This window comes from Peromyscus eremicus, chromosome 1, assembly GCF_949786415.1.
Source record: "Peromyscus eremicus chromosome 1, PerEre_H2_v1, whole genome shotgun sequence".
Taxonomy (NCBI): domain Eukaryota; kingdom Metazoa; phylum Chordata; class Mammalia; order Rodentia; family Cricetidae; genus Peromyscus; species Peromyscus eremicus.
Genome location: NC_081416.1, coordinates 123,042,192 through 123,064,825, shown reverse-complemented (window position 1 = coordinate 123,064,825; position 22,634 = coordinate 123,042,192). Strand labels below are relative to the sequence as shown.

At 44.0% G+C, this 22,634-nt stretch overlaps 1 protein-coding gene across 1 annotated transcript in view; it reads right to left on the bottom strand.

Moving 5' to 3' along the window:
- The window catches only part of Sv2b (synaptic vesicle glycoprotein 2B), a 202,794-nt gene that overhangs the window by 31,835 nt on the left and 148,325 nt on the right, over positions 1-22,634 (bottom strand). Inside the window, exons 3-7 of the mRNA XM_059272936.1 lie at positions 16,929-17,109; positions 16,260-16,411; positions 7,138-7,271; positions 6,218-6,307; positions 371-481 (exon numbers count right to left, since the gene is read on the bottom strand). Coding sequence (XP_059128919.1) covers positions 371-481; positions 6,218-6,307; positions 7,138-7,271; positions 16,260-16,411; positions 16,929-17,109 — 668 coding nt within the window. The remainder of the gene's footprint in view (positions 1-370; positions 482-6,217; positions 6,308-7,137; positions 7,272-16,259; positions 16,412-16,928; positions 17,110-22,634) is intronic.

Genomic DNA, 22,634 nt, shown 5'->3' with positions numbered 1-22,634 from the left:
ATCACTGTTTACGATTCCTTCCCAAAGTCACTTAAAATCCCAGCGTCATTTATTTTTGTCACATCGTCCTTGCTGGGTATTACTTAAGGAGAAGTTGCTGGAGAGAAGGATGCTTGCTTAGATTATCAAAACCTTGGCCTTGAGAAAGAACAGCACGACAAAGACACTACAGTTTAAAGCACTCATGTCTCTAGGCACAGGGCAAGTTTAGAGGTGGCCCTGCATGGTGCAGACACCTTCCCGGGACTGCCTTCTCTCCATATGCTGCCTTAGTTTAAGGATGCTTGTGTCGTCTTGACTCTTCCCCCACTGAAATAACAGACTCCCATGGAGCCGGCCTCCCCTCCAAATACGTGTTCATAGATCGTACCTGTTTGAAAATGGTCATGAACCTGACCAGCCAGCGCTGATACCAAGTTCCAGTTGAACTCTGGATCTCAATGAATTCGTCCATTTGCTTGGGTGTTTTGATGTGGGAAACCTGGAAAGCAAAGATGGATGTGGTTTTCTCAACACGATTTACCTTTATTATTTTTTCTTTTCAGTGTTTAACATAATTGACTTCATTGAATTATCTAGCATCTAAAAAGTGTTTGACAATCCCCTGGTTATAATTTTTAATCAAAGATTTACACGGCAGCTCTCATGCTGCCGTGCATGAGAGTGAACCTTCCCACATGGATACATCTGACTGCAAGCAATATGAATTAGAATCTTTCCAGTACATCAAGCCATTGAGAAATATATATTACGGGGACTATAATATGTTGACTGACAAAAGATGATGTTGCCTTAAAATTCACGCTTGTATAACTCGTGGGTATAAACATCATGAAGTTTAGAATACAGCCAGGCAACAGTGTCGGGAGGGATGCTGCTACTTAAGATGTTTGAAAAACACAACAGAATGAGAAGAATCATGGTTTCCATGACATCCCAGTTTTCTTGGTACAAATGAGTTTTGGAGTCAGGTAAAGTGGAATAGCTCTGTGTTCCCTTCGAGGGCTGTGAAAACGTGGAAAGTCCTATGGAAACATCCCCCACTCACCAGGACAGAGACTTTCGAGGAAACATGACCCTTAAACCAATCATTAAATTGCAGGCCTAATCAGTGCTAAGGAGACTCCTGACTGTGCAAACTCTTTTACTGGAGTTATCCAGGTCAACAACGCAGACTTTCTCCACAAATTCACAGGACCAAAAGATGGGTAGGCTCAAAAAGCTCAAACACAGTTCTATCGGTCCTCTAAGAAAGCATTTGAATAGACACAACACAGGTCTGAGTTCTCCATCTCTTTCTTCTGCCAATGAACTGAGAATGTGAAGATTTGAAAGAGAAACTCAGATGGAGCTGGGTAACCTTCAGGATGGCCAGATGCCTGCTGGGGAATGTGCTCACAGTCACATCTGTGCTCTCTGGGCCTCCCGGCTGCACAGCCTTGGAAAATGGTCTTCTCTCTGGGGTTAGCCTGGGAAACTGGGCGAGTGTCACAGAAGTCTCTGCAGAAAGGACTCGGCGGGAGTAGGTGGAGCAGAGCTTCAAATCATCTAACCCTACGTACATCACAGCGCCCGCTACTGCCAAAGAGGGCCAAAGGAAAAGAGTGACACTGGATTAGAAAGCCCCTTATAAACCACACTCCAAATCACCAAAGTAGCCACTGTGGTGTAAATTTTCTTTGCTTTATTCCTTGGGGAAATAACACCCTGTTCCCAGGCTTTGGAGAGTGGGTGTGTTGATTTCAAGCACAACTGCTCTAATTTATAATTAATTAGAACATTTTCTTTGGTTCCACGAAGAACGGCATATGGCCTGTGTTCCCGTTTACCCTGAGGAACACAAGTTCTTAGCAGAATGCTCCAAGGCCCTGACCCTCTCAAGGTTTCTCTGCGGGGAGAGCTTCTGGCTGTGGCTGTCCAAACACAGGGGAGGAACATACCAGAGCTGCAAAACCTGCAGCTCATGGGTCAGACAGGAGGTGGGCGTTCAGCCTAACAGGTTTGGAGATGATCTGCTGTTCTGCTTATGCTGCTGAGCACATTATGAGTGCTTTACTGAGGGGGACACACAGGGACCAGTTGGTGGCTCTGTACTGAGGGGACACACAGGGACCAGTTGGTGGCTCTGTACTGAGGGGACACACAGGGACCAGCTGGTGGCTCTGTACTGAAGGGGACACACAGGGACCAGTTGGTGGCTCTGTACTGAGGGGACACACAGGGACCAGTTGGTGGCTCTGTACTGAGGGGACACACAGGGACCAGTTGGTGGCTCTGTACTGAGGGGACACACAGGGACCAGCTGGTGGCTCTGTACTGAGGGGACACACAGGGACCAGCTGGTGGCTCTGTACTGAGGGGACACACAGGGACCAGCTGGTGGCTCTGTACTGAGGGGACACACAGGGACCAGCTGGTGGCTCTGTACTGAGGGGACACACAGGGACCAGCTGGTGGCTCTGTACTGAGGGGACACACAGGGACCAGCTGGTGGCTCTGTCTGGTGGGCTGAGTATGCACCTCTTACTGATGGCCAATGTCAGCCCAGCTGCCTGAGGTCAGTCAACTCTCTGTTCCTCCTTCCCTTCTTACTTCCTTTCCCTCCCCCTTCCCCTCATTTCCCCTTTCCCCCCACTTCCTTCCTCCTTCCCTTCCCTCTCCCATTTCTTCCTTCTTTCCCCTTCCCTTCCTTCCTCCTCCTCATCCTTTCTCCCCTCTTCCCATCTGTCTTTCTCCCCTTCTCTTTTTCCCTCCCTCTGCCCTTCTCTCCTCTCTCTTGGACTTCCCAGTTATCCACTGCAGCACAGCTCATGACCTCACAACAAGGCAGTTTGGAACACTGAACTATCATCTTTTAGTTCCACTTTCCTATTAGGTAAAAACCACTAAAAGCAGATGTGAGGCCTTGGGTCTAGGCGTGGCATGCATGTTGGGGTGAGACACAATTCCAGCATCTGAGAGCCTTGCTCACTCCTCTCCATGGACTTTGTCCCTAGTGGGCCCCCATCCCTAACATAAAAAATGGCCCTGAAGTAAACAGCTTAGCGTGTACCTTTAGACTTTGGAGTGCTTGTTGGTTATCACCCCCAGACTTCCTAGAAAGAGCAGAGGAACTAGCTGAATGTCCTAACATCTCCCTGGGAACACTTTCTCCTGAACTCCCACAGTGGAATCCCAACCAACTCGGGAGTGGAGCTGCAGACTCACAAATTACTGTCTGTTCAGATAAAAGTCTAATTGTAATGTGCGGGAACTTATCTCTTTGCCCTTTGTCAAGTGAGCATGTGGGATCGATTTTCTACAAAGGACAGCCAGTCTCACAAGCCAAGCCAGTTTTTCAGAAATATTCTTACAGAAGCCACCGTCCGGTTGCCCTGGGAGAGGCTTCTGTGCGAAAGGTGACCAAGCGTAACAGAGAATCCAGAGAGTATAGTCTCTGGGAATGAAATGAAGGACACACACACACACACACACACACACACACACACAGGGTGGAGAGGAACTTTCTATCATGACTCTTCTTAGGAGAGTCTGGAGTTATAATAAATCTATCATGTGCTATATAGAGTGAAATTTCAGAGACACACTCACACTTGAAAGACCAGTAGTCTGCCATGCATGCACCAGGGAAGTTTTCTTGTTTTGGAGCATTCAGAGCATGGTGGAAGCAGGCTGGGGGGGGGGGGGGGCGGGGAGAAGATCAATTCACAAAAGGAGGTAAAGAAGGGAAAGGGTTGGAAGAAAAGAAGGGCAAAGCCATGTCTTCTGATATAATTTCCATTATCGTCAACTTTTCCGTACCACCACTGAATTCACAAATGCTTGCTGCAGGTGACGGGTGGTTGTCTGGATGATATGTGCCCCAAACCAGGTGGATGTGGTCCAAAAGTTATTGCAGTGGAGATGGATTCAGAGACCAGAAGCATAGAGAAAGAGAGCCATGGAAACATCTCCCAGGAAACACGAGGAGCTTGGACTTGCCCAGGCTGTGGAGCAGAGCAGGGTGGAGGGCTTCAGGGATGATGGCTGTGGGCAGGGGGTCTTCCCTAACACCTGGCTTCTGCAACTGTTGCCCACCCATGCATCACAGTCCACCAGAGAGAGAGTGTGTGGTTAGAAGACCGGGAGGGCCATTGACCCTTAACATCTGCATTTGGAGTAGCTCTGTTGTTTGTGCTTGGTAATAAATTTTAGTTATGAAAGTATTGGTCTCATAAAGCACAAGGGAAAGTGTCTAGGAGAAGAAACAGAAGTAATAGAAGGGGAAGAGAAAGGGAAGGATGGGGGTGTCGCTAATATATGCAATAGACGTGTTTGTAAATGTTTTAAATCAAAAGTAAAATCAAATACTTATTGTTTGAAATATTTTTAGGAGCGTTAGAACTGGGCAAGCATGCCATTCAGCGGTTTTCTATAAAGAGTGTAATGAGCTCATTTATGCAAAATATATGTCATAACATTTTTCATCACTGTTAATATTTTGTAATACTCCAAGGCAGCCACTGTCTCGGGTGCTTTGTTTAATCTCTGTAGTTATTGTCTGCACAGAAACATTGTCTGCCTTTCCCATGAGGAAACCCATGTGCCACCATGTGATGCCGCCTGAGAATCCAGGGCTTTAGAAGCAGCACGTTCACAAGGAGGCGTTAGGGAATGGGAGTCAGGTGGGAGCTCATCCAGGAGGGCTTCTCAGAGGAAACGGATTTAAAGTGGGTCTGAAAACACCTTTTAAGTGCAGGTGTGAAGAGCCGCCTGTAGCAAGCCTTGCTTGTGTTTGGCTACAAAGCATGGCAAGTGGGCGCACAGATCTCTCTGTAAGGGACATCTTCATGGAAATTACCACTTCCTGGTTGCTAAACCCAGGAACAGCCAGTGGTAATAGGGTGTAGAAAAACGGGCAGCTTGCTACTTGTGGTTTTGAAGAATAACGTGACTCTAACAAGGTGTAACTTGAGAATTCATCTCAAGGTTATAGTTAGGTATTTAGAAATATATATATATATATATGTATATGTATATATGTATGTATGTAATAACAACTAACAAAAAAAGAGGTCATGAATTTGAAAGAGAGCAAGGAAGAGTATATGAGAGGATTTGGAGGGAGGAAAGGGAATGGGGGGAGGAGTCTGATTGTAATACAATCTCAAAAAATGAAATAAACAATAAACAAATCGATGCCATCTGAGCCAGTAATTTTATTTCTACAGAACATGAAAGGAAAGGAGCTACATGGATGAGAAGGTTCATCACAAAGATATTTATAGAAAGAAAGCAATAAAAGAGTGTAAATGAACCTCCAACATTAGGGACATGTTGAAAGCAGTGTTAATGTTCTGAGCACTGACATTCATGAAAATGATGGCATCGTTCGTTAACCGATGATGTAAGAGGCTAACAGAGAGAAACAGGGACTGTGAATGCTATGAGGCCACGTACAAAATGCTGGTGCCTGCTGCTAAATGCAATACACAAGTCTTCATGTGCACTTTCGTTCACAGGGATACAGGTAGTCTTCCTTTTCTAAATTCACTCGTTTTCACTTTGTTCGGGTGGGGGATGTCTTTTGCCTGCAGCTGTGTCTATGTATCACATGCACGCCTGGTGCTCACAGAGGCCAAAAGAGGGGGATCAAATCCCCTGTAACTGAAGTTACAGTGAGCTATCATGTGGGGGCTGGAAACCAAACTCCAGTCCTCTGCAAGAACAGCAACTGCTCTTAACCACTGAGCCACCTCTCCAGCTTCATAGTTATTTTTTTCTTTCTGGATGGTTTGGCGCATGCGCATGTGCGTGCATGTGTGTGTGGATGTGTGGTGCTGTGTGTGTATGACTGCATGCACACATGTGAACAGGTGGATCCCTGACTTTTGCTGGCCATCTAGCCTAGCCTGCTTGTCGAAATCCAAGTAAAAAATGAGAGACCCTGTCTAAAAACAAAGAAACAAATGAATAAGCAAAGCAAGGTGTAGAGTGACTGAGGAGGACAGTCAAGGTTGACCTCTGGCCTCCATACATACCCACTCAGGCACACATACATATGCACCCCCACACACACCCATATACACACAAAATACCAAGAATAATTCTGGAGAAGGGATCTTCCAGGTATGAAAGTAATGAAAATATTAAGCAAATACTTTTCTTTCAGCGAAGTTGATGTTCCACAGAACCACACAGTGGCAAAGCACCTTGTTAGTACAGTCTGGCCACTCACCGTGAACACCTTCTCAGGGGTCCCCTTAGCCCTCATGTTGGTGTCATGGACTTGCTTGAGAATCATCCAGGCTTCATCATGTTTGCCCATCTGTAAACCCAGAGATAGAGACATGAATGTTCATGGCTGCAGATGCTTTCTTTTCATTGGGATGGAAAGCCTTACACCCTTAAACAGCATGCTGGGTCTGAAGTATTGGACACGGACCCATTAGCCACAGGTGAGGACTATGGCAACCCACAGCAAGTCCCCAGTCAGCATTGGAAGGACAACCAGGTTGTAAAGTCAAGGGGTAAACGGCACATGTTATTATCACCCTGGATAATTACGGTCAGTGTGAAGTTGAGTGGATCATAGAGAAGCAGCCATGCTCCTCACTGATGAGACAAAGCAAAAACGTAATATATTATGTGTGAGGTCCTAAGTACTACCCCTACACTGGCCCTGCACTGCAGAATGGCCTTTTTCACGGAAAGCTGCTGCAGACTGGATTAGTAAACAATCTTGGAGTAGGATGGGTACCCAACCCAGTATGACTGGAATCCTTGTGAAGAACAGGGAAGGCTCCTTGCCTGCAAGTTTCAGAGGGAACCCAGACCCGCTGGTACCTTCAGTTTGTGCTTCTCATTTATGGAACTTTGAGACAACTTTGAAGGGTGGGAAAAAAAACTAGCATGTGAAAACGTGACTCATCTCCTATTCAGGACCTCTGTGAGGAGGAGGCACCATGAGGCAACCTAGGAGTGTCCCTCAATACCCTTCTAGCCTGAGGGAGGGTCCCTGCTTGTTTCACCATGAGCTCCAACCCATGACCTGCCACCATCACCAAGAGGAAGGGAGCCAGATTTAACGATAAGTAAGGCCATAAACAAGGGACTGCGTGAATGAGGTCAGGACTCCTGCAGCTGGTGAAGACTCACCTCCAGCAGGAACCTGGGGCTCTCTGGCATGAACTTCAGTGCCACCATGGACACCGTGCAGGGCAGGGCGCAGACGATGACAAACACTCTCCAGCTGTGGAAGTGGTAATTGGTCCCCATGCTGAAGCCCCAGCCTGAAAAGAAGCAGAGGGATTGTGGGCTAGGTTTTCCTGTTGTAGATGAAACTGAAGAACCAGCTTTCAAACTCAAGGATACTGAAGCCCTTTGGGAGAGGCTGCCAAAAAATGCAAGACTCCCTGGCTGTCTGGGATGAGCTGGAAGTTTGCATTTTGACAAGCCCTGAGCCCTGGGCCTGCCTGATACTTACAGAGCCTTATATAAATATACAAATAGAAAATCAACATGCCCCTGTTGAAGAGAGAGAGAAAGGATTGTATGAGCCAGGAGGGGGTCAAGGTCATGACAGGGGAACCCACAGAGACAGCTGACCTGAGCTCGTGGGAGCTCATGGACTCTGGACAGACAGCTAGGGAGCCAGCATGGGACTGACCTAGACCCTCTGCATGTATATGACAATTGTGTAGCTTGGTCTGTTTGTGGGGCTCCTGCAGTGTAATCAGGACCTGTCTTTGGTGCTTGAGCTGGCTTTTGGGAACCCATTCCCCATGCTGGGTTGCCTGGCCCAGCCTTGATGCAGAGGGAGGAGCTGGATCCTGCCTCAACTTGATGTGCCGTGCTTTGTTGACTCCCATGGGAGGTCTGCCCCTTTATGAATGGAGATGGAGGAGGAGTGGGGGGGGGTAGAAGGGAGGTGGGGAAGGGAACAGGAGAAGAGAAGGGAGAGGAAACTGTTGTCAGTATGTAAAATAAAATGAAAAAATTGATAATAATAAAAAAGAAAAGGAAAGAAAAACAACATCCCATCAAACATGGGGTACATGCTTTCAATCTCAATATTCAAGTGGCTGAGACAGGAGGATTACTACAAGTCCAAGGCCAGCCTGGGCTACACGGTGAGACTTTTATCTAAAAGAAACAGAAAGAATCAGTATCCATGTCTTATTTTTACCTTTCCCTTTTGTTTTCCTTTGACAGGTCTCCTACAGCTCAACTTGGCCTAGAACTCACTATGTAGTTAGGCAAGGATCACCTTGACCATCTTTATCTAAAACATTTATTTTTATTTTATGACTGAGTATTTTGCCCGGGTGTATGTATGTGCACCACATGCATGCCTGGCATCTAAGGAGGTCAGAAGAAGGTATCAGATATCCTGGAACTGGAGTTACGGATGGTTGTGAGCCACTATGTAGGTGCTGGGAATCAAACCCTGGTCATCTACAAGACCAATAAGTGTTTTTAACCACTGAGCCGTCTTTCCAGCCCTAACCATGAACATCTGATCCTCCTGCCTCTGCCTCCCAAATACTGGGATCACATGCACGCACCTCCATACCCGGCTTGTATGGTACTGGGGGTAAATTCAGGCCTTTGTGCATGCTGGACAAACACTGTACTAATGCATCTACATTCTCAGCCCTGTATGGACACTTAATTTTGAGTAAACAAACTGTTAACTGAAGATGTTCTACTGGCATACCTCCACAAACAATGGCCTGGAAGGCGTTCTCACTGGATGCCCTTCTCTTCCTACTGAGTAGGGGGCCCTATGCCAAATGGTGGACACAGCCCACAGACTGTCGTGGTGAAAGGGATGCTCTTTCTTGTTTTGATGACAGGAATTTTGTGCCCAGAGCATGAGCTGGCTGGGAGGGATTTGGGCATTCAGGAGATCCTCCTGGCATCAGCCTAGAGCATGGTGGCTTGGGGGTCAGGGTTCCCTCTACCAGATCCAGGTGATTCCAGTGAGAAAGCTTCATAACCACACTTTGGAAAGCATCGCACGTCCTTACATGGCTGCATATGTTTTCATAAGGAACCGTTCTTCTCCATTCAGATGGACCTCACTGTCATTGAAAGGGGAGGTGAGTGGGTCCTGCCAGCTGTTCTAAAGTGTTGCTGTATTCTTCTTCAGAGGTTACATTCAGAAACATTGCTAAGACTTTATTAGTGCGTGTATACTCATCACAGGTAGTAATGGGTTTCATCATGACATTTTCATTTAAGCACGCCATGTACTGTGTCGATATTCACATCCCATTACCCTGACATGTGTCCTCACCCTGTAGTCCCTTTTCTCTTCCCAAATTTTCCCCTCCTACTTTCATGTCACACATACGTAGTTAAATCTAGGTTGTGCATATGAAAGAAAACATGCAATATTTGTCTTTCTCAGTCTGCCTTACTTTACTTATGATAATCTCCAACCCTGTCCATTTTCTTGCAGATGACATGATTCTGTTCTTCCTCATGGCTGAATAGGCCTTCAATCTATATCTGCACCACATTTGCTTTATCCGTTCATCTATTGATGAACACACAGGTTGGTTCCATATTTTAGCTACTGTAAATCATGCTGTGGTCAATCCAGATGTGCACCCACTTCTACAGTGTGCTATCAGATTCCTTTGGGTAGACATCTAGGAATGGTATAACTGAATCATCGGAGAGCCCTGTTTTGGTTTTGTTTTGGGGGGAGGAAACTTTGTTGTGGTTTCCGTAGTGGCTGTACTAGTTTACCCAAGCACTAATTTTCTAGTGTCTTCATGGGGAGCCCAACTCCCCTCTTCTAAGGAACAGCAATACAACATGATGGGAAGAGCTTGGGCTTTGTAGTCACACAGGTCAGAGTTCAAATCCTGACCATCTCATTGTCCTACTGGGTCTTCACAGCTACAGAATGCAGGCAACGGTCCCCTGCAAGCTAGCTCTGCATGCCCGTTCCTGCCAACCCATAATGACGCACCTGCTTCAAGACTAGCTTCAACATTTTCAGAGGTAACTACGTGACATTTAGTGTGATAATTGCTGGATAAAATGGATAGATTACTTTTGAAAAGTGAAGACTGAGTTTACAATACTCCTTGGGGCTTATCTAAAAACAGCCCAATCAGTGTTTTTCTAGATAAAGCTTGAGAAATAAATACACCCACGCCTAACATTTAGAAGATAGTAACTACTTGGATACAAATCTTCTTTAGTTTTAAAAGAACATTTTGGGGCTGGCTCACATGCTGGGAGGCTTACATCTTGAGTTTGCTATGACTCTCTGTCATGGTTCAACTTATTTCTAACAGTAGACGCCTAACCCACGTCTGCTGTGCCTACAGACATTTCCTACTGGATGCACACCTGAACAGTGATAGCGAAGCAGGAGTCCAGGTGCTGAGATGTGGCCCCTTAAGCACATTTGACCACATCCTGTACACCCCACAGAGTGAGGGCACTCACACCTCATCCAGCACACTCCACAGAGCCTCTTTTTGCATAGCTTGGTCTCTCCTTGTCTCACTGGGGTTGGTTTGTTTGTTTGAATTTTAATTAAAAAGCCTTTACCTCCTCCTGGGAGTAGCACTAGTCAGGGGAAGAGAAAACCATAGCAATATTTATGCATCCTCTCTGCAAGTCCAAACACAGTTCTGGCATCATTAGAAGCAAAGTTGACGAAAACTTTTCAGGAGTCAAACTCAAATGGATGACCAGAAAAGAGGGACAGACATTGGTATATGTATACAGTATCCTGCATCAGAAAGATTTTTTTTTTCTTCATTATAATATGTGTGAAATATCTAGCATCCATTATTCCCTCATGCTTCTGTGGTTTTCTGGTGATTTCAGTCATTTGCATGCACTGCATTCATTAGGTACATCTTTGGGGCCTTAAATCGAATAAAATTAAATGGTGAACTGCTTCCAAATATTTGGAACAATATTAATTCAGAGACAGGGATTGTTCTGCTGGCTGATCTTTCAGCTTGCCCTACTTTTCTCTGTCGGGATTTCACAAACATCTGGTGGCGTGGACTACAATGAGAGTCGGTCTTCCACCCTATACCCATCTGATTTGAGTTATTCCTGGGCTGTCCCCATGAGTTCTTTAAAAACAAAGAAAGAAAATGACTCTGAGTTTTGTCATTTTCTCTCTCAGTGACTCAGTGGCCCAAATTTCTGGAGCTGAGACCCCCGTCATTCATTCCTACAAAAGCAGCTAAAGGTTACACGAGCTGTGCGCCTGCAAGCATCAGGCTCCTTCCTGGAGTCACCCTTGGCATCTGTTAGATGACTGATGTCTCAAACGTATTGAGAAACACCATCAAGTGTCTGTTCACTGCATCAGACATCTGGTCCCAGTAAAATGATCTGTAAAGAACTGCTTTTGCTGTGTTCTGATTCTTCCAATCCATGTTTCTAGAATGATTTTCCTCTAAGCCACTGCCTGCTTTGATGAAACCTCTACTTTTAAATTAGGGTATGAAAGTCACAGGCTTCATACAGGCATATGAATAAAGAAGGTCCCTATCCCTTTGGGGTAAACTATTTAGCCACAAGCTCTGCTGTCGACCAGCAGTGACCAGACAGCAGCCATGTGGTCCCTCTACATGCCCTCTCATTTGGTCTCATTTGCTCCCCACCTCAATGTTTTTTACTGAAGTCTTAAAAACCAGACCTTTAACGGTACATGCCTATCATCCTAGCAGCTAGGCACAGAAGCAGGAGGACTGCCACAAGTTCAAGTCTAGCCCGGGGCCACAAAATGAAATCCTGCCTTAAAAAAGAAACCAGGCATTTAGATGAGTGAGCGAGCGAGAGAGAGAGAGAGAGTGTGTGTGTGTGTGTGTGTGTGTGTGTGTGTGTGTGTGTGTGAAGATTTATAAACTAGTGCAGGTTGTAATGATTACTGCAACCCACCTCTCCTCTTACAGCATCCAGTCCTGCCCTTTCTTCCCCGCTTCTCCCACTGTGTGCCTGACATGTGACACGGGTGAGACAAACCACCCTGTAATTCCATGAGTGAGGAAGGAAGTCCTTCTCACCCATCCAGGACCTGCGTCTTCCAGGGTGTGGTGACTGGTTGAGATGAGAACAGGCCTCAAGCCGACCTAATCAGAGGAAGCCACGGCCTCTCTGCTCGCTGTCTGAGTTGGGGACATGCTTCTTTTGTTCATGTTCTCTGTTATCAGATGGGTTAGAATGGCGATGACTCCTTCCACGAGGAATGCTAGCTCCAGTACTAAGATCACCTGGAAGATCTTCTCAACAACATTTGCACCCCGGGTGTCACTGTATGGTAGGTAGGCTGTGGGGGAGTCTATGGTGAAGTCTTGTCACATCTCTCTCCTGTTTTGTGAGCGATAGACCCAGAGCTGCAAAGATAGGGTGGTGTGCCTCACATTGCACAGCACCACTGATTTGACTCATATTTTACTCAGATTATTTCAGAATCTATACTTTTTTATTCAAATTTGTCCTCACCCAAAATGTATTCCAATAAATTTATGTAAATGTGGAAATCATTCTATGGTGCTAGCACATTTGGATCAGTTAGCAGAGGGAGTGGTGTTATATAAAGAATAGTGACTAAAATCAATAAAGAAATAAAAATAATTTCTCAGAACCATATACCCTAGTTGGTGGGAAATTAACATATGTATATCTGGTGAAGGATAGAATGGCCTCCTATTAGGTGTATGCAACTGTATATCTAAAGTCATGGAAAATGGCCTAAGGACAGAAATGCCAGGAAACTCCTCTTTTCTTCACTAGACCTATTCATAGCTTTCTCTGCTTCTGAGGATATAAGATCTAGTAGGTTCTCCAATATTAAAAATGGCCTGATGGTCCCAAATGCCTTTCTTCTATTTTCTAGACTCCTGGCTGGCCTGTGTTTCCCAGCACTCATTGCAGTAGCATTTGCTACACCACAGATATGGGGACAACAGAACGTAAGTGGAGGTGATATACTCCGTTTCCTGACCTACCCTTCAAAAGCCTGCACAGAACTGCCCATGTCCCTCAAGCTGAAGACTTGAGGAGCCACTTTCTACATCCCTGTGACAGAATGAGAGAGGAAGCATTTCTTCTGGCTCACAACTCAAGACCCATCGTGTATCGTGGCAGAGAAGGAATGATGGGGACAGTTCACAGCTGTGGCAGCAGCAATGTAAGATGACTAGTCACATCAGCAACCTGGAAGCATAGAGCTCAAACCAGAGCCTGGTCCAGGCTATAAGCTCCTAGCCTGCCCCATGGACCTATGTCTACCAGGTAGACCCCATGTCCCAGAGGTTCATAACCTTACTAAACAGCACCACCGGCCGGGGACCACTCAAACCAAAGAGTCTGCGAAGGGCATTTAACACAGAAACCATAACATGCTGCAAGTCATCTGTTAAAGATCATGGAACTTCATGATGTGAACCCCCAAACTGCTGATGGAGCAGAGCCATCTACACACCAGAAACATCGGCCTGACTTAGGAGGAAGCATCTTCTACTGTGCTAAACCACGGAAACTCAGGATCTATGTTTCTCACAGTCATGCACCCACTACCGCCCCCACTAACACAGCAGAGTCATCAAGACCGCAGCTGCTTCTCATGAAGTCATGCATCGGCCTCCCTGAGCTCAGCACACACGGCCGAGTCAGATTTAAAACAAGAAAATGGCACATAAAGAAGAGCTTACAGCCAGTGACCTGCTCTCCCTACTACTCTGCAGGATTTTAGAGCACTACAGAGCCTAGACTTATCGATCAGCATTTGGGGTGCAGAGTCGGGGGGCAGGGGAGGAGCTTTCTAAGGATGCTGATGACATTACCAGAATACTCAAAAAACTTCATAAAATCTAAAACTGCTGTTTCTCCCCGATTTAACTCACAACAAAACTGGGAGTAAAGTTAATGTTGCCAGGTCTCTGCAGAGATTACAGTTTTGGGTTTTTTTTTTAACCTATTGGGGATAATAAAATTGCCCTGGCTGAACAAATGACCATGTACTGTTGCACTTCTGTGGACAAACAAGAATGACATCAGGCATGAAAGTGGAGTGTCTGAGCATAGTGTCAGGATACAAACCTCAATACACAAAGTCAGCAGCATTACCACGTCCCAATAACAGGATGCAGAAAACAAACCCACACAGCTACAGCAACCTGATTTTTGGCAAATACATCAAAAGCATACTTTGGTGGAAAGACAGCTTTTTAAACAAATTGGGCTTGGAAAACTCGATTTCCACAGGTTTCTACAAGAAACTGGATCCACACCTCTCAACCTGCACAAAAGTCAATTCAAAATGATCAAAGGCTTCAATGAGACACATAAACCTACTAGAGGAAAACAGGTAAAATACTTGAGGATGTGAGCATCGGCAGGGAGTTCCTGAAAAGGACCCAACAATCCCGAGAGCTGACAGGTGAGTCACACGAAATTAAAGCGTTGGCACAACAAAAGGGAAAAAGCAATGAAGAGAAGAGGCCGCCTGCAGAACACCAATCTCTTTTTCACTACACGTCAGACAGCAGAGGCATATTAGAGTACATACAGAACTACAGTAACCAAGCATCCGGTTAAGTAATCATCAACAAACCCAAATCATCCAGTTAACTAATGGGCTAATGAACTGAATGGATCATTCTTAAAAGAAGAACAAATGGCCAATAAGGACCAGAAAACGTGTTCAACATCCTCAGCCACAAATTAAAATCTCTTTGAGATTCAAGAAAAACAACAACAACAACAAATTTTGACAATAGTGTAGGCAAAGAGGAACCTGCTTCACGGATGATGGGAATGCTATTTTGAATGCCTATTATAGAAATCAGTATTTACTTTCTTTATAACAGCAACAGAACTACCATACGGCCCAGCTTTCCCACTCCTGGATACATATCCGAAGGACTCTAAGTAGGTACACCACAGATACACTCGGACATCCATGCTATTGCTACAATATCCACAATAGCCAGGAAATGGAACCAACCTACATGTCCATCAACAGATGAATGGAATGAAGACAATGTGGAATGTATACACAATGGCAATTATGCATCCATAAAGAAAAAAAAATGGTGACATTTGCAGGGAAATTAGTGTAACTGTAAATCTCTGCATTAAGTGAAATAAACCAGAAAGACAAAGAACTCATACTTTCTCTTACAGGCTGAACACATACGCTGAAACATATATGTACAAGTAACATTGTATGGAACAAAAAGGTTGTACTCATATATTTAGAAACACACACATGTAACAAAAAATTAAAGAAAAAGAGGCCATGAATCTGAGAGACAGCAAGTGGGTACAGGGAAAGGCTTGGAGGAAGAAAGAGAGGAAGAAATAATGTAATTGTTATAATATCAAGAATTCAAAAATAAAATAGAAAAAGAAAAAATGTTACTAGAGAAAAGAAAACGTGTGTGCATGTGTGTTTATTTATGTGTGTGTTTATATATGTGTGCTTGTATGTGTTTATATGTATATATACATGTGTGTGCTTATATGTATGTGGATCATGAGAAAGGAGGAAGAGCTCTTAAAAGAGGTGGAAGACCAAAGAGAGCCATGGAATGCATGTGATAAGGAATCGGGGTGGTCACTAACTAGGGGAAAGGAACCAGTCAACAGATGAGGGTCAAGGGGAGCAGAATTCATAAGAACAAGTAAAATAACAGGTAAATGTGAAGATGCCAGAATGAAACCCATTGTTCTGTATGCTACTCAAAATTTGAAAAGAAAGAAAAAGTGGAAAGTGTGCAAGAAGTGGGCCGCACCTAGAGGAACATCTGGCTTCCAGCCCGATCCTATCTCTGGCATGTAACCTTGGGTAAGTCAGCCATTTCTCTTGACTTTTGTGACATTTCTCATCTATAAAATGGGACTCCCGAAGCCTGACTCACTGAAGTGAAGAGGATTAGAGAAAATTAAGATGGTATGCATAGAAAACTGAATCACCCAAGTAGCCTTCTAACCTTCACGGGTACATACATGAGAACACACTCCAAGACATAAGTAAAAGAAAATTTAGGAGAGGGAGAGAAGGGGGTGGGGGAGGAGAAAGAGTGAAAAAAGAAGAGGTGAAGGGATGACATTGTTTCTAAACTGAAATTCACAATTTGTCTTCAACATTTTAAATTCTTCTTTTTAAAAAAAAATCACATGCAGAAACTGTACAAGATAGGGAATAAGGTTGAGGTCAGGCATTTATTGGATGCAGTTGCCATAGAAACAGAGAACTTGGAAGCTATCTTAAGTCAGTGGCTCACCGTAGTGTGGAATGATGCTCCAGGCCATGGCAGATGCATAGATGCCCCCAGTCATCCAGAAGATGCCCAGCCAGCTAAGGTGTTCACCTCGTTTCTCCCGTGATAAGAACTCGGAAAAGTAGGCAAAAACAATTGGCAGAGAGCCCCCAATACTGAAGAAAGAAAACACCAGAAAGAGGCCATCAAGTAATATACTAACAAAAGGTCACAACAGAAACCAAATTGCCTTCTACTGCACATTTAGACTCTGGTGAAAAGCCTATTAATTTAGGAGACCAGCAATGACCAGGCTTTCCCTACATTTGGAAAGCAATCTTGGGTTGTTTGGCATTTTTAAAAGTTATTGCATTAATTAATTTATTTACTTATTTATTTGTTTGTTATTATGTGTGTGCATGCACACACAAGACACAGTATGATACACAGGGGTTGGATGACAGCTTATGGGAGTTGATTCTCTACTTCTACCGTGTACATCCTAGGCATTAAACTCAGGTCACCAGGCTTGGTGGCAGGCACTTCTACCCACTGAACCATCTTGTCTGCCCTTAACTTTAATGTTGTATCTTTAAAAATCAAACAAAAACATTTAATCCAAGTGCTTCGTGAGCTATCACATGCAGCTAGAGGCCAGAGGAGATGGACTTGTGGTGGAGAGCCGGTGCATACCCTATGCCTGAGATGAGTCTGCAGAAGAGGAACGCTCCATATCCCTGCACGAAGGAGGAGAGGGAGGCGAAGGAGGCGTTGATGGCCAAGGACATGCTCAGGACTCTCTTCCTTCCCAGCTTATCGGCCAGACCACCCAGGATGAAGGCTCCTGCCATCATTCCTAGGTAGACTATCAGCCCTGTGGGGGGGAAAAAAAAAAAGACAGGGGGTAAAGAGAGAAGAGAAGACTTTAGAGAGCATTAATTACCTTCTACCCCACCCTCAGGCTCTGTAGTAAAATAATTCATGAATTTGAGAGACCAGCCTGGTGCTGGTTGTGAGCATCGGTCACTCAATGTTCAATTTACCTTCTTAGAAATCCCATGTCAACCACATTAAAAGGGGGATGGAACAAGATTCCCATGGCAGATCAGCAACTCTCCAGAGGGGATTTTCTACTCATGCTACTATTCTAACAAAACAATAAGCTCATGTATGCATGTGTACATATCAACACAGATTGACCAAAAATTAGGATTATCATATCATTCTAAAGGCTTCTATTTTAGCCTCACAATCCATAGATGAGAAAACACTGTAATTTCACCTTTAAACAAGAAAATTGTACTTTAAAGGCCCTCACATGAGAAGTGAGATTTAAAGAGAGACTTTCCAGGGTAAACTGTGTGGGAAACGTGGCAAAGGAAAAAAAAATAATGCAAATGTAAAACAGCAATTGGCAATAGCATCAACTGACTGACATACACCCATGAGCAACATTTTTCAAGCTCAGTGTTTGAACTTCTTTAGAGAAATACAGTTATATAATTTATGACAACATGTGGTGAGTCCCATTTCACTCCTCTGCATGTGGGTATCTCTTGTTCGCCCACACTATTTATTCACCAGACTGTCCTGCCCTTTGTACCATTTTACTGGCATCTTTCCCAAAGACCAATCCACCATGGGGCTGAAGAGATGTCTCTGTGCATAAAAGCACTGACTGGAATAACCCTATAGCCAAAACAACAAAACAAAACAAAACACCCAAACAAACAAACAAAAAATAAAACAACCCTAAACACCATAAAAGCAACTTGTTGTAACTAATGAACAAAGGTTGTAACTAATGAACAGAGGACCTGGGTTCAATTCCCAGCACCCACACAGCAGCTCAAAACCATCTGTAACTCCAGTTCCAGGGGACCCAACACTCTCTTCTGACCTCCTCAGGTACCAGGACCAGGCACACATGTGGTGCAGACAAAACACCCATACATATTAAGTAAATTTAAATACACACATTTAAAAGACCAATCAGCCATAAATTTTTTATTTTATTGCTAGGTTATGATTCTCTTCCATGGGATCTTTATTTCTGTGCCAGTACCATTCTGCCTCGATCTTTATAGTTTTGAAACATAAATGAAGCAGGGGTAGTGTGATGTCATCGACTTTGTTCTTTTATCTCAAGATTTCTTTGGCTATTCAGTGTCTTGTGTTCCATACAAACTTTACACTTTTTTCTTAACACGGAGAAAAAATGCCCCTGGAATTTTGATAAGGATTGCATTGTAAGCAGTATGAGGATTTTAACAGTGTCAGTTCTTTCAATCTGTGAACAAGAGATACCTTCCTACTTACTGGTGTCATCTACAACATCTCCTTCAGTGTTTTAGAGCTTAGTGTATGGCTCTTCTCTGTCCTTGCTTAAATGTATTCTGAAGTATTCGTTGATGCTACTGTAAATGGCATTGATTTGAATTTCTTTTTTTTTTTTCAGATACCTCATTTTTCACAAATAGAAAGACTACTGATTTTTGCATATGGATTCCCCATACTTAACTGAATTTGTTCATTAGTTATAACAAGTTGCTTTTACGGTGTTTAGGGTTGTTTTATTTTTTGTTTGTTTGTTTGGGTGTTTTGTTTTGTTTTGTTGTTTTGGCTATAGGGTTATTCCATCAGCAAACAGATACTTTCGTTTCTTCCTTCCTAATTTAGATGGCTTTCATTTAGCGTTCTTGCCTGAATGCTCTGACTACGACATTAGTACTAAGCGACAGGAGTAGACAGCGTCCTGATCTTGTTCCTGGTCTCACTAGGAAGTTTCACTATTGAGCATGATACTGGCTCTGGGCTTGTCACTCACACTTTTAATACGGTGATGTACATCCCTCTTTACCTGGTTTGCTGTAAGTTTTTAATCGTTGTACTGGATAGCTTTGTGTCCGCTTGACACAGTTACAGTCATCTGAGAGAAGGAAGTCCCAATTTAGAAAATGCCTCCTTAAGATCAGGCTGTAAGCTTACAACCCCACTTTAATAAATATTAATTTTTCAATAAAATTAAAAATTTAATAAATATTAAATATATATTTAATTAGTGGTTGATGTGGGAAGGTCCAGATCACTGTGGATGGTGTTACCCTGGGCTGGTGGTCCTGGGTTCCATAAGAAAGCAAGCTGAGCAAGCCATGAGGAGCAAACCAGTAAGCAGCACTCCTCCATGGCCTCTGTATCATCTCCTGTCTCCAGGTACACACCCTGTTTGAGTTCCTGTCCTGACTTCCTTCAGGGACGGGCTATGTTTGTGGAAGCATTAGCCACATCCACTCTTTCCTCTTCAAGTGGCTTTTGGTCATAGTGTTTCATCATATCCATAGAAACCCTAAGTAAAACACATATATTGAACTGTCTTTGCATCGCAAGGAAAAAAAAAAAACTCCACTTGATCATATTGTATTTATCTTGCTAATTTGCTGTCATATTGATTTGGGAATGCTTTGGTAATATTTTGTTGAGAATTTTTCTATCAAGGCTTATCAGGGAAATTGGCCTATAATCATCTTTCCTTGAGTTTTCTTTGGTTGTAACAGGCCCTCAGACCTTACCACAGTTGTCTCCACGATAGAAGCACCGTTCAGGCCTTGGGACCCGGCACAGGGGCAGCAATGGTTGCCAAAACAGGAAAAAAGGCTCAGTCAATGTTGTCAGGATGGGGCCGGGAAACTCTCTAACTGTACCAACCTTGCTTTTTTAGTTTTTGTAGTTTTGCTTCTTTCTAACTTTCCTTGCTGGATGAAGTGTATGAACCAGGATGTGGGTTTTGTGCAAAAAACATCAAGAGCTGTAAGGCTCGGGGCTGCATGATTTGGGCAAGTTCCTGCATGCAGCTGCTGGCCAGCAAATAAAGAGTTTCCCTTCAGCTTTGGGAGAGTCTGTGCAGTGGTCGCTGGGGGTTTACCTCATGGCATGACTTTGGTACCATGGTGATGCTGGCTTCTTAAAAGTGAGTTTCGAGATGCTTAAAATTTGGGGGAAGAGTTTAAGAAAGATTGCCATTAGTTCTTCAGCTATTTGGTAGGACTCACTGGTGAAGACATCAAATCTTAGTTTCTATTGTATTGACAAGCGCTTGATTACTGATTCAATCTCTACTGATGTTTAGTCTCTTCAGATTTCCTGTTTCTTGTGATTTGGTCTTAGCAGTATGTTTCTATGGGTTTATCTATTCTCGGTTATCTAATTTGTTGACACACGCTTGTTCACCGTGGTCTGTTATTACCTTTTATATTTCTGTAGTGTCAGCTGTAATGTCTCCTCTTCCATTTCTTTTTGTGAGTCTGCTGTTTTTTTCCTTAGGTCAGCTAAAAGTTTATCAGTTTTGCCTGCCTTTGGAAAAAACGAGCCTGCAGCTATTACACGTTACTGCTCCTTGTAGACAAATATTGGCTAGATATCTTGTCTCTGTTTTAGTCCATTCTTCTTCATTACCCATCTCCAGGATGACCTGCTAAGTGGGGAATAGTTCCTTCATTCCAAGGAGATAAACAATAAAATATATGATCATCACCAAGTGAGAAAATGTATGAGTCAAGTATTATTAAAACATGGAAAAGGAATTTCACTCCATGTGGGAAGGCTTTGAAGAGAGAAATATTCTGCTCTTCTTGAAGTGGGCATTAAAGACTGTGCCTGGGGCTGGAAAAATGGCTCAGTGAGTAAAATGTTTTTCATACAAGCATAAAGATCTGATTTCACATATCCAAAACCAATATGAAAGTGTATGTTTATAATCCCAGATGGGAAACAGAGACAGGAGAATTCTAGAAGCTCATGGGCCAGCTAGCCTGCCATGGGCAGTAGAAAACAACAAAACAGCCTTGTCTCAAACAGGGTGGAAGTCCAGTTTGTCCTCGGATCTCCACGTACACAGCATAGTATGAATATGCTTGCATGCACCTGCCTGCATTCACATACTTGAATGCACACACATGTACGCACCCACACGTCATAATCATACACACACAAGACAACGTCCAGTGACACATGCAAATCCAGGAAGGCAAAAAGAAACTCTGGTATGTCTGGGCAACCACTGGCGTGTAGTTGAGTGTGAATGGAGTATAGTTAATATGCTAAAGTGTAGGACATCATCATAATAGCTTTGTGTCTGTGTGTGTATGACAGAGGAGGGAACCTGAGTTCCTGCATCTCTAAGAAGCTCTCAGGTGAGGCTGGCCCTAATGGTCCAGAAACAAGACTTTGAATAGCAAAAGGATTGGCCTCCTTTAACCACAGTGAGAACACTGGCCTCAGAACCCAGGGATTTCATTTACCAAGCATATGGTTTTGAAGACAAAGCTCTTGCTTTCTTGGGTGGGAGGGGCCTTAGCTTCCTCATTCACACTGTTTGAACTCCCAGCCATTTTCCGACACTTTAAAAAAGAAACACAAATCATGAAAGCTGAGGCTCTGTAGACTTCTCACTTAGAAGCTCTCCAGGTTAAAAACAAGCCTCATGAGATGCCTTAGAAGGAAAGGATGCTTACTATCAAGCCAAACAACTTGAAGTCAAGCTCCATGACTCACAAGGTGGAAGGAGAGAGCTGAATTACCCAAGCTGACCTCTGATTGCCATATGCATGTCATGGCAACACACACACACACACACACACACACACACACACATACACACACACTCTCTAAAAAATACATTAAAAATGTATAAAAATTAAATATAAGCCTAAACACAGATGTTTAATTAAACTACTGAGGACCACACAAGGCAGGTTTTTAATCAGAAACGGCTTCCAGGTTCCCTACTTGCTATCCCATAAGTGAAAACTGCTCCAGGCATTAAGCTATTGTCTCCAGGCTCCAAAGCTATTCTGGATCTTCCTACTGCTTCCTTCTAAGTCCTCCCTCCCACAGAGGATGATAGACAGCGACTTGAAGAGAAGAGGGAGGTCCTCTTCATTCCATCCTGTTGAGCCTCTGATGGTTTTATCATCATCCACTCTGACAGCAGCAATGCCTCCTCAGGGTAGCAGCGGGATCCAATTAGCAGAAGGCCCACTGTGCCCCCATCTTCCTCTCACACCAGGGTGAGCCATCCGGGGACCCTTCTTCTGAGACACAGCTCCAGGGTAGCCCTTCTCTGGTCTGTTTAATTATAATAATTCTGGTACCTTCTCTCCATGTCTGCCGTCCTACAGGTGCTAGCTACAGCCTCCTTTCACCACCGAAGCCATGCTTTTAAAAAACCTTTCACTTGCCCACTTACTAATCGTTTACATCCAAGTCTGTCTTTTCAGACAGCTGGTGTGACATTGGTGTCCTTGCTATTCCCTGACTGATCTGGACTCACCAGGAAATTGGCCAATCTTAGAAATTAGATGTTAAATTACACACACACACACACACACACACACACACACA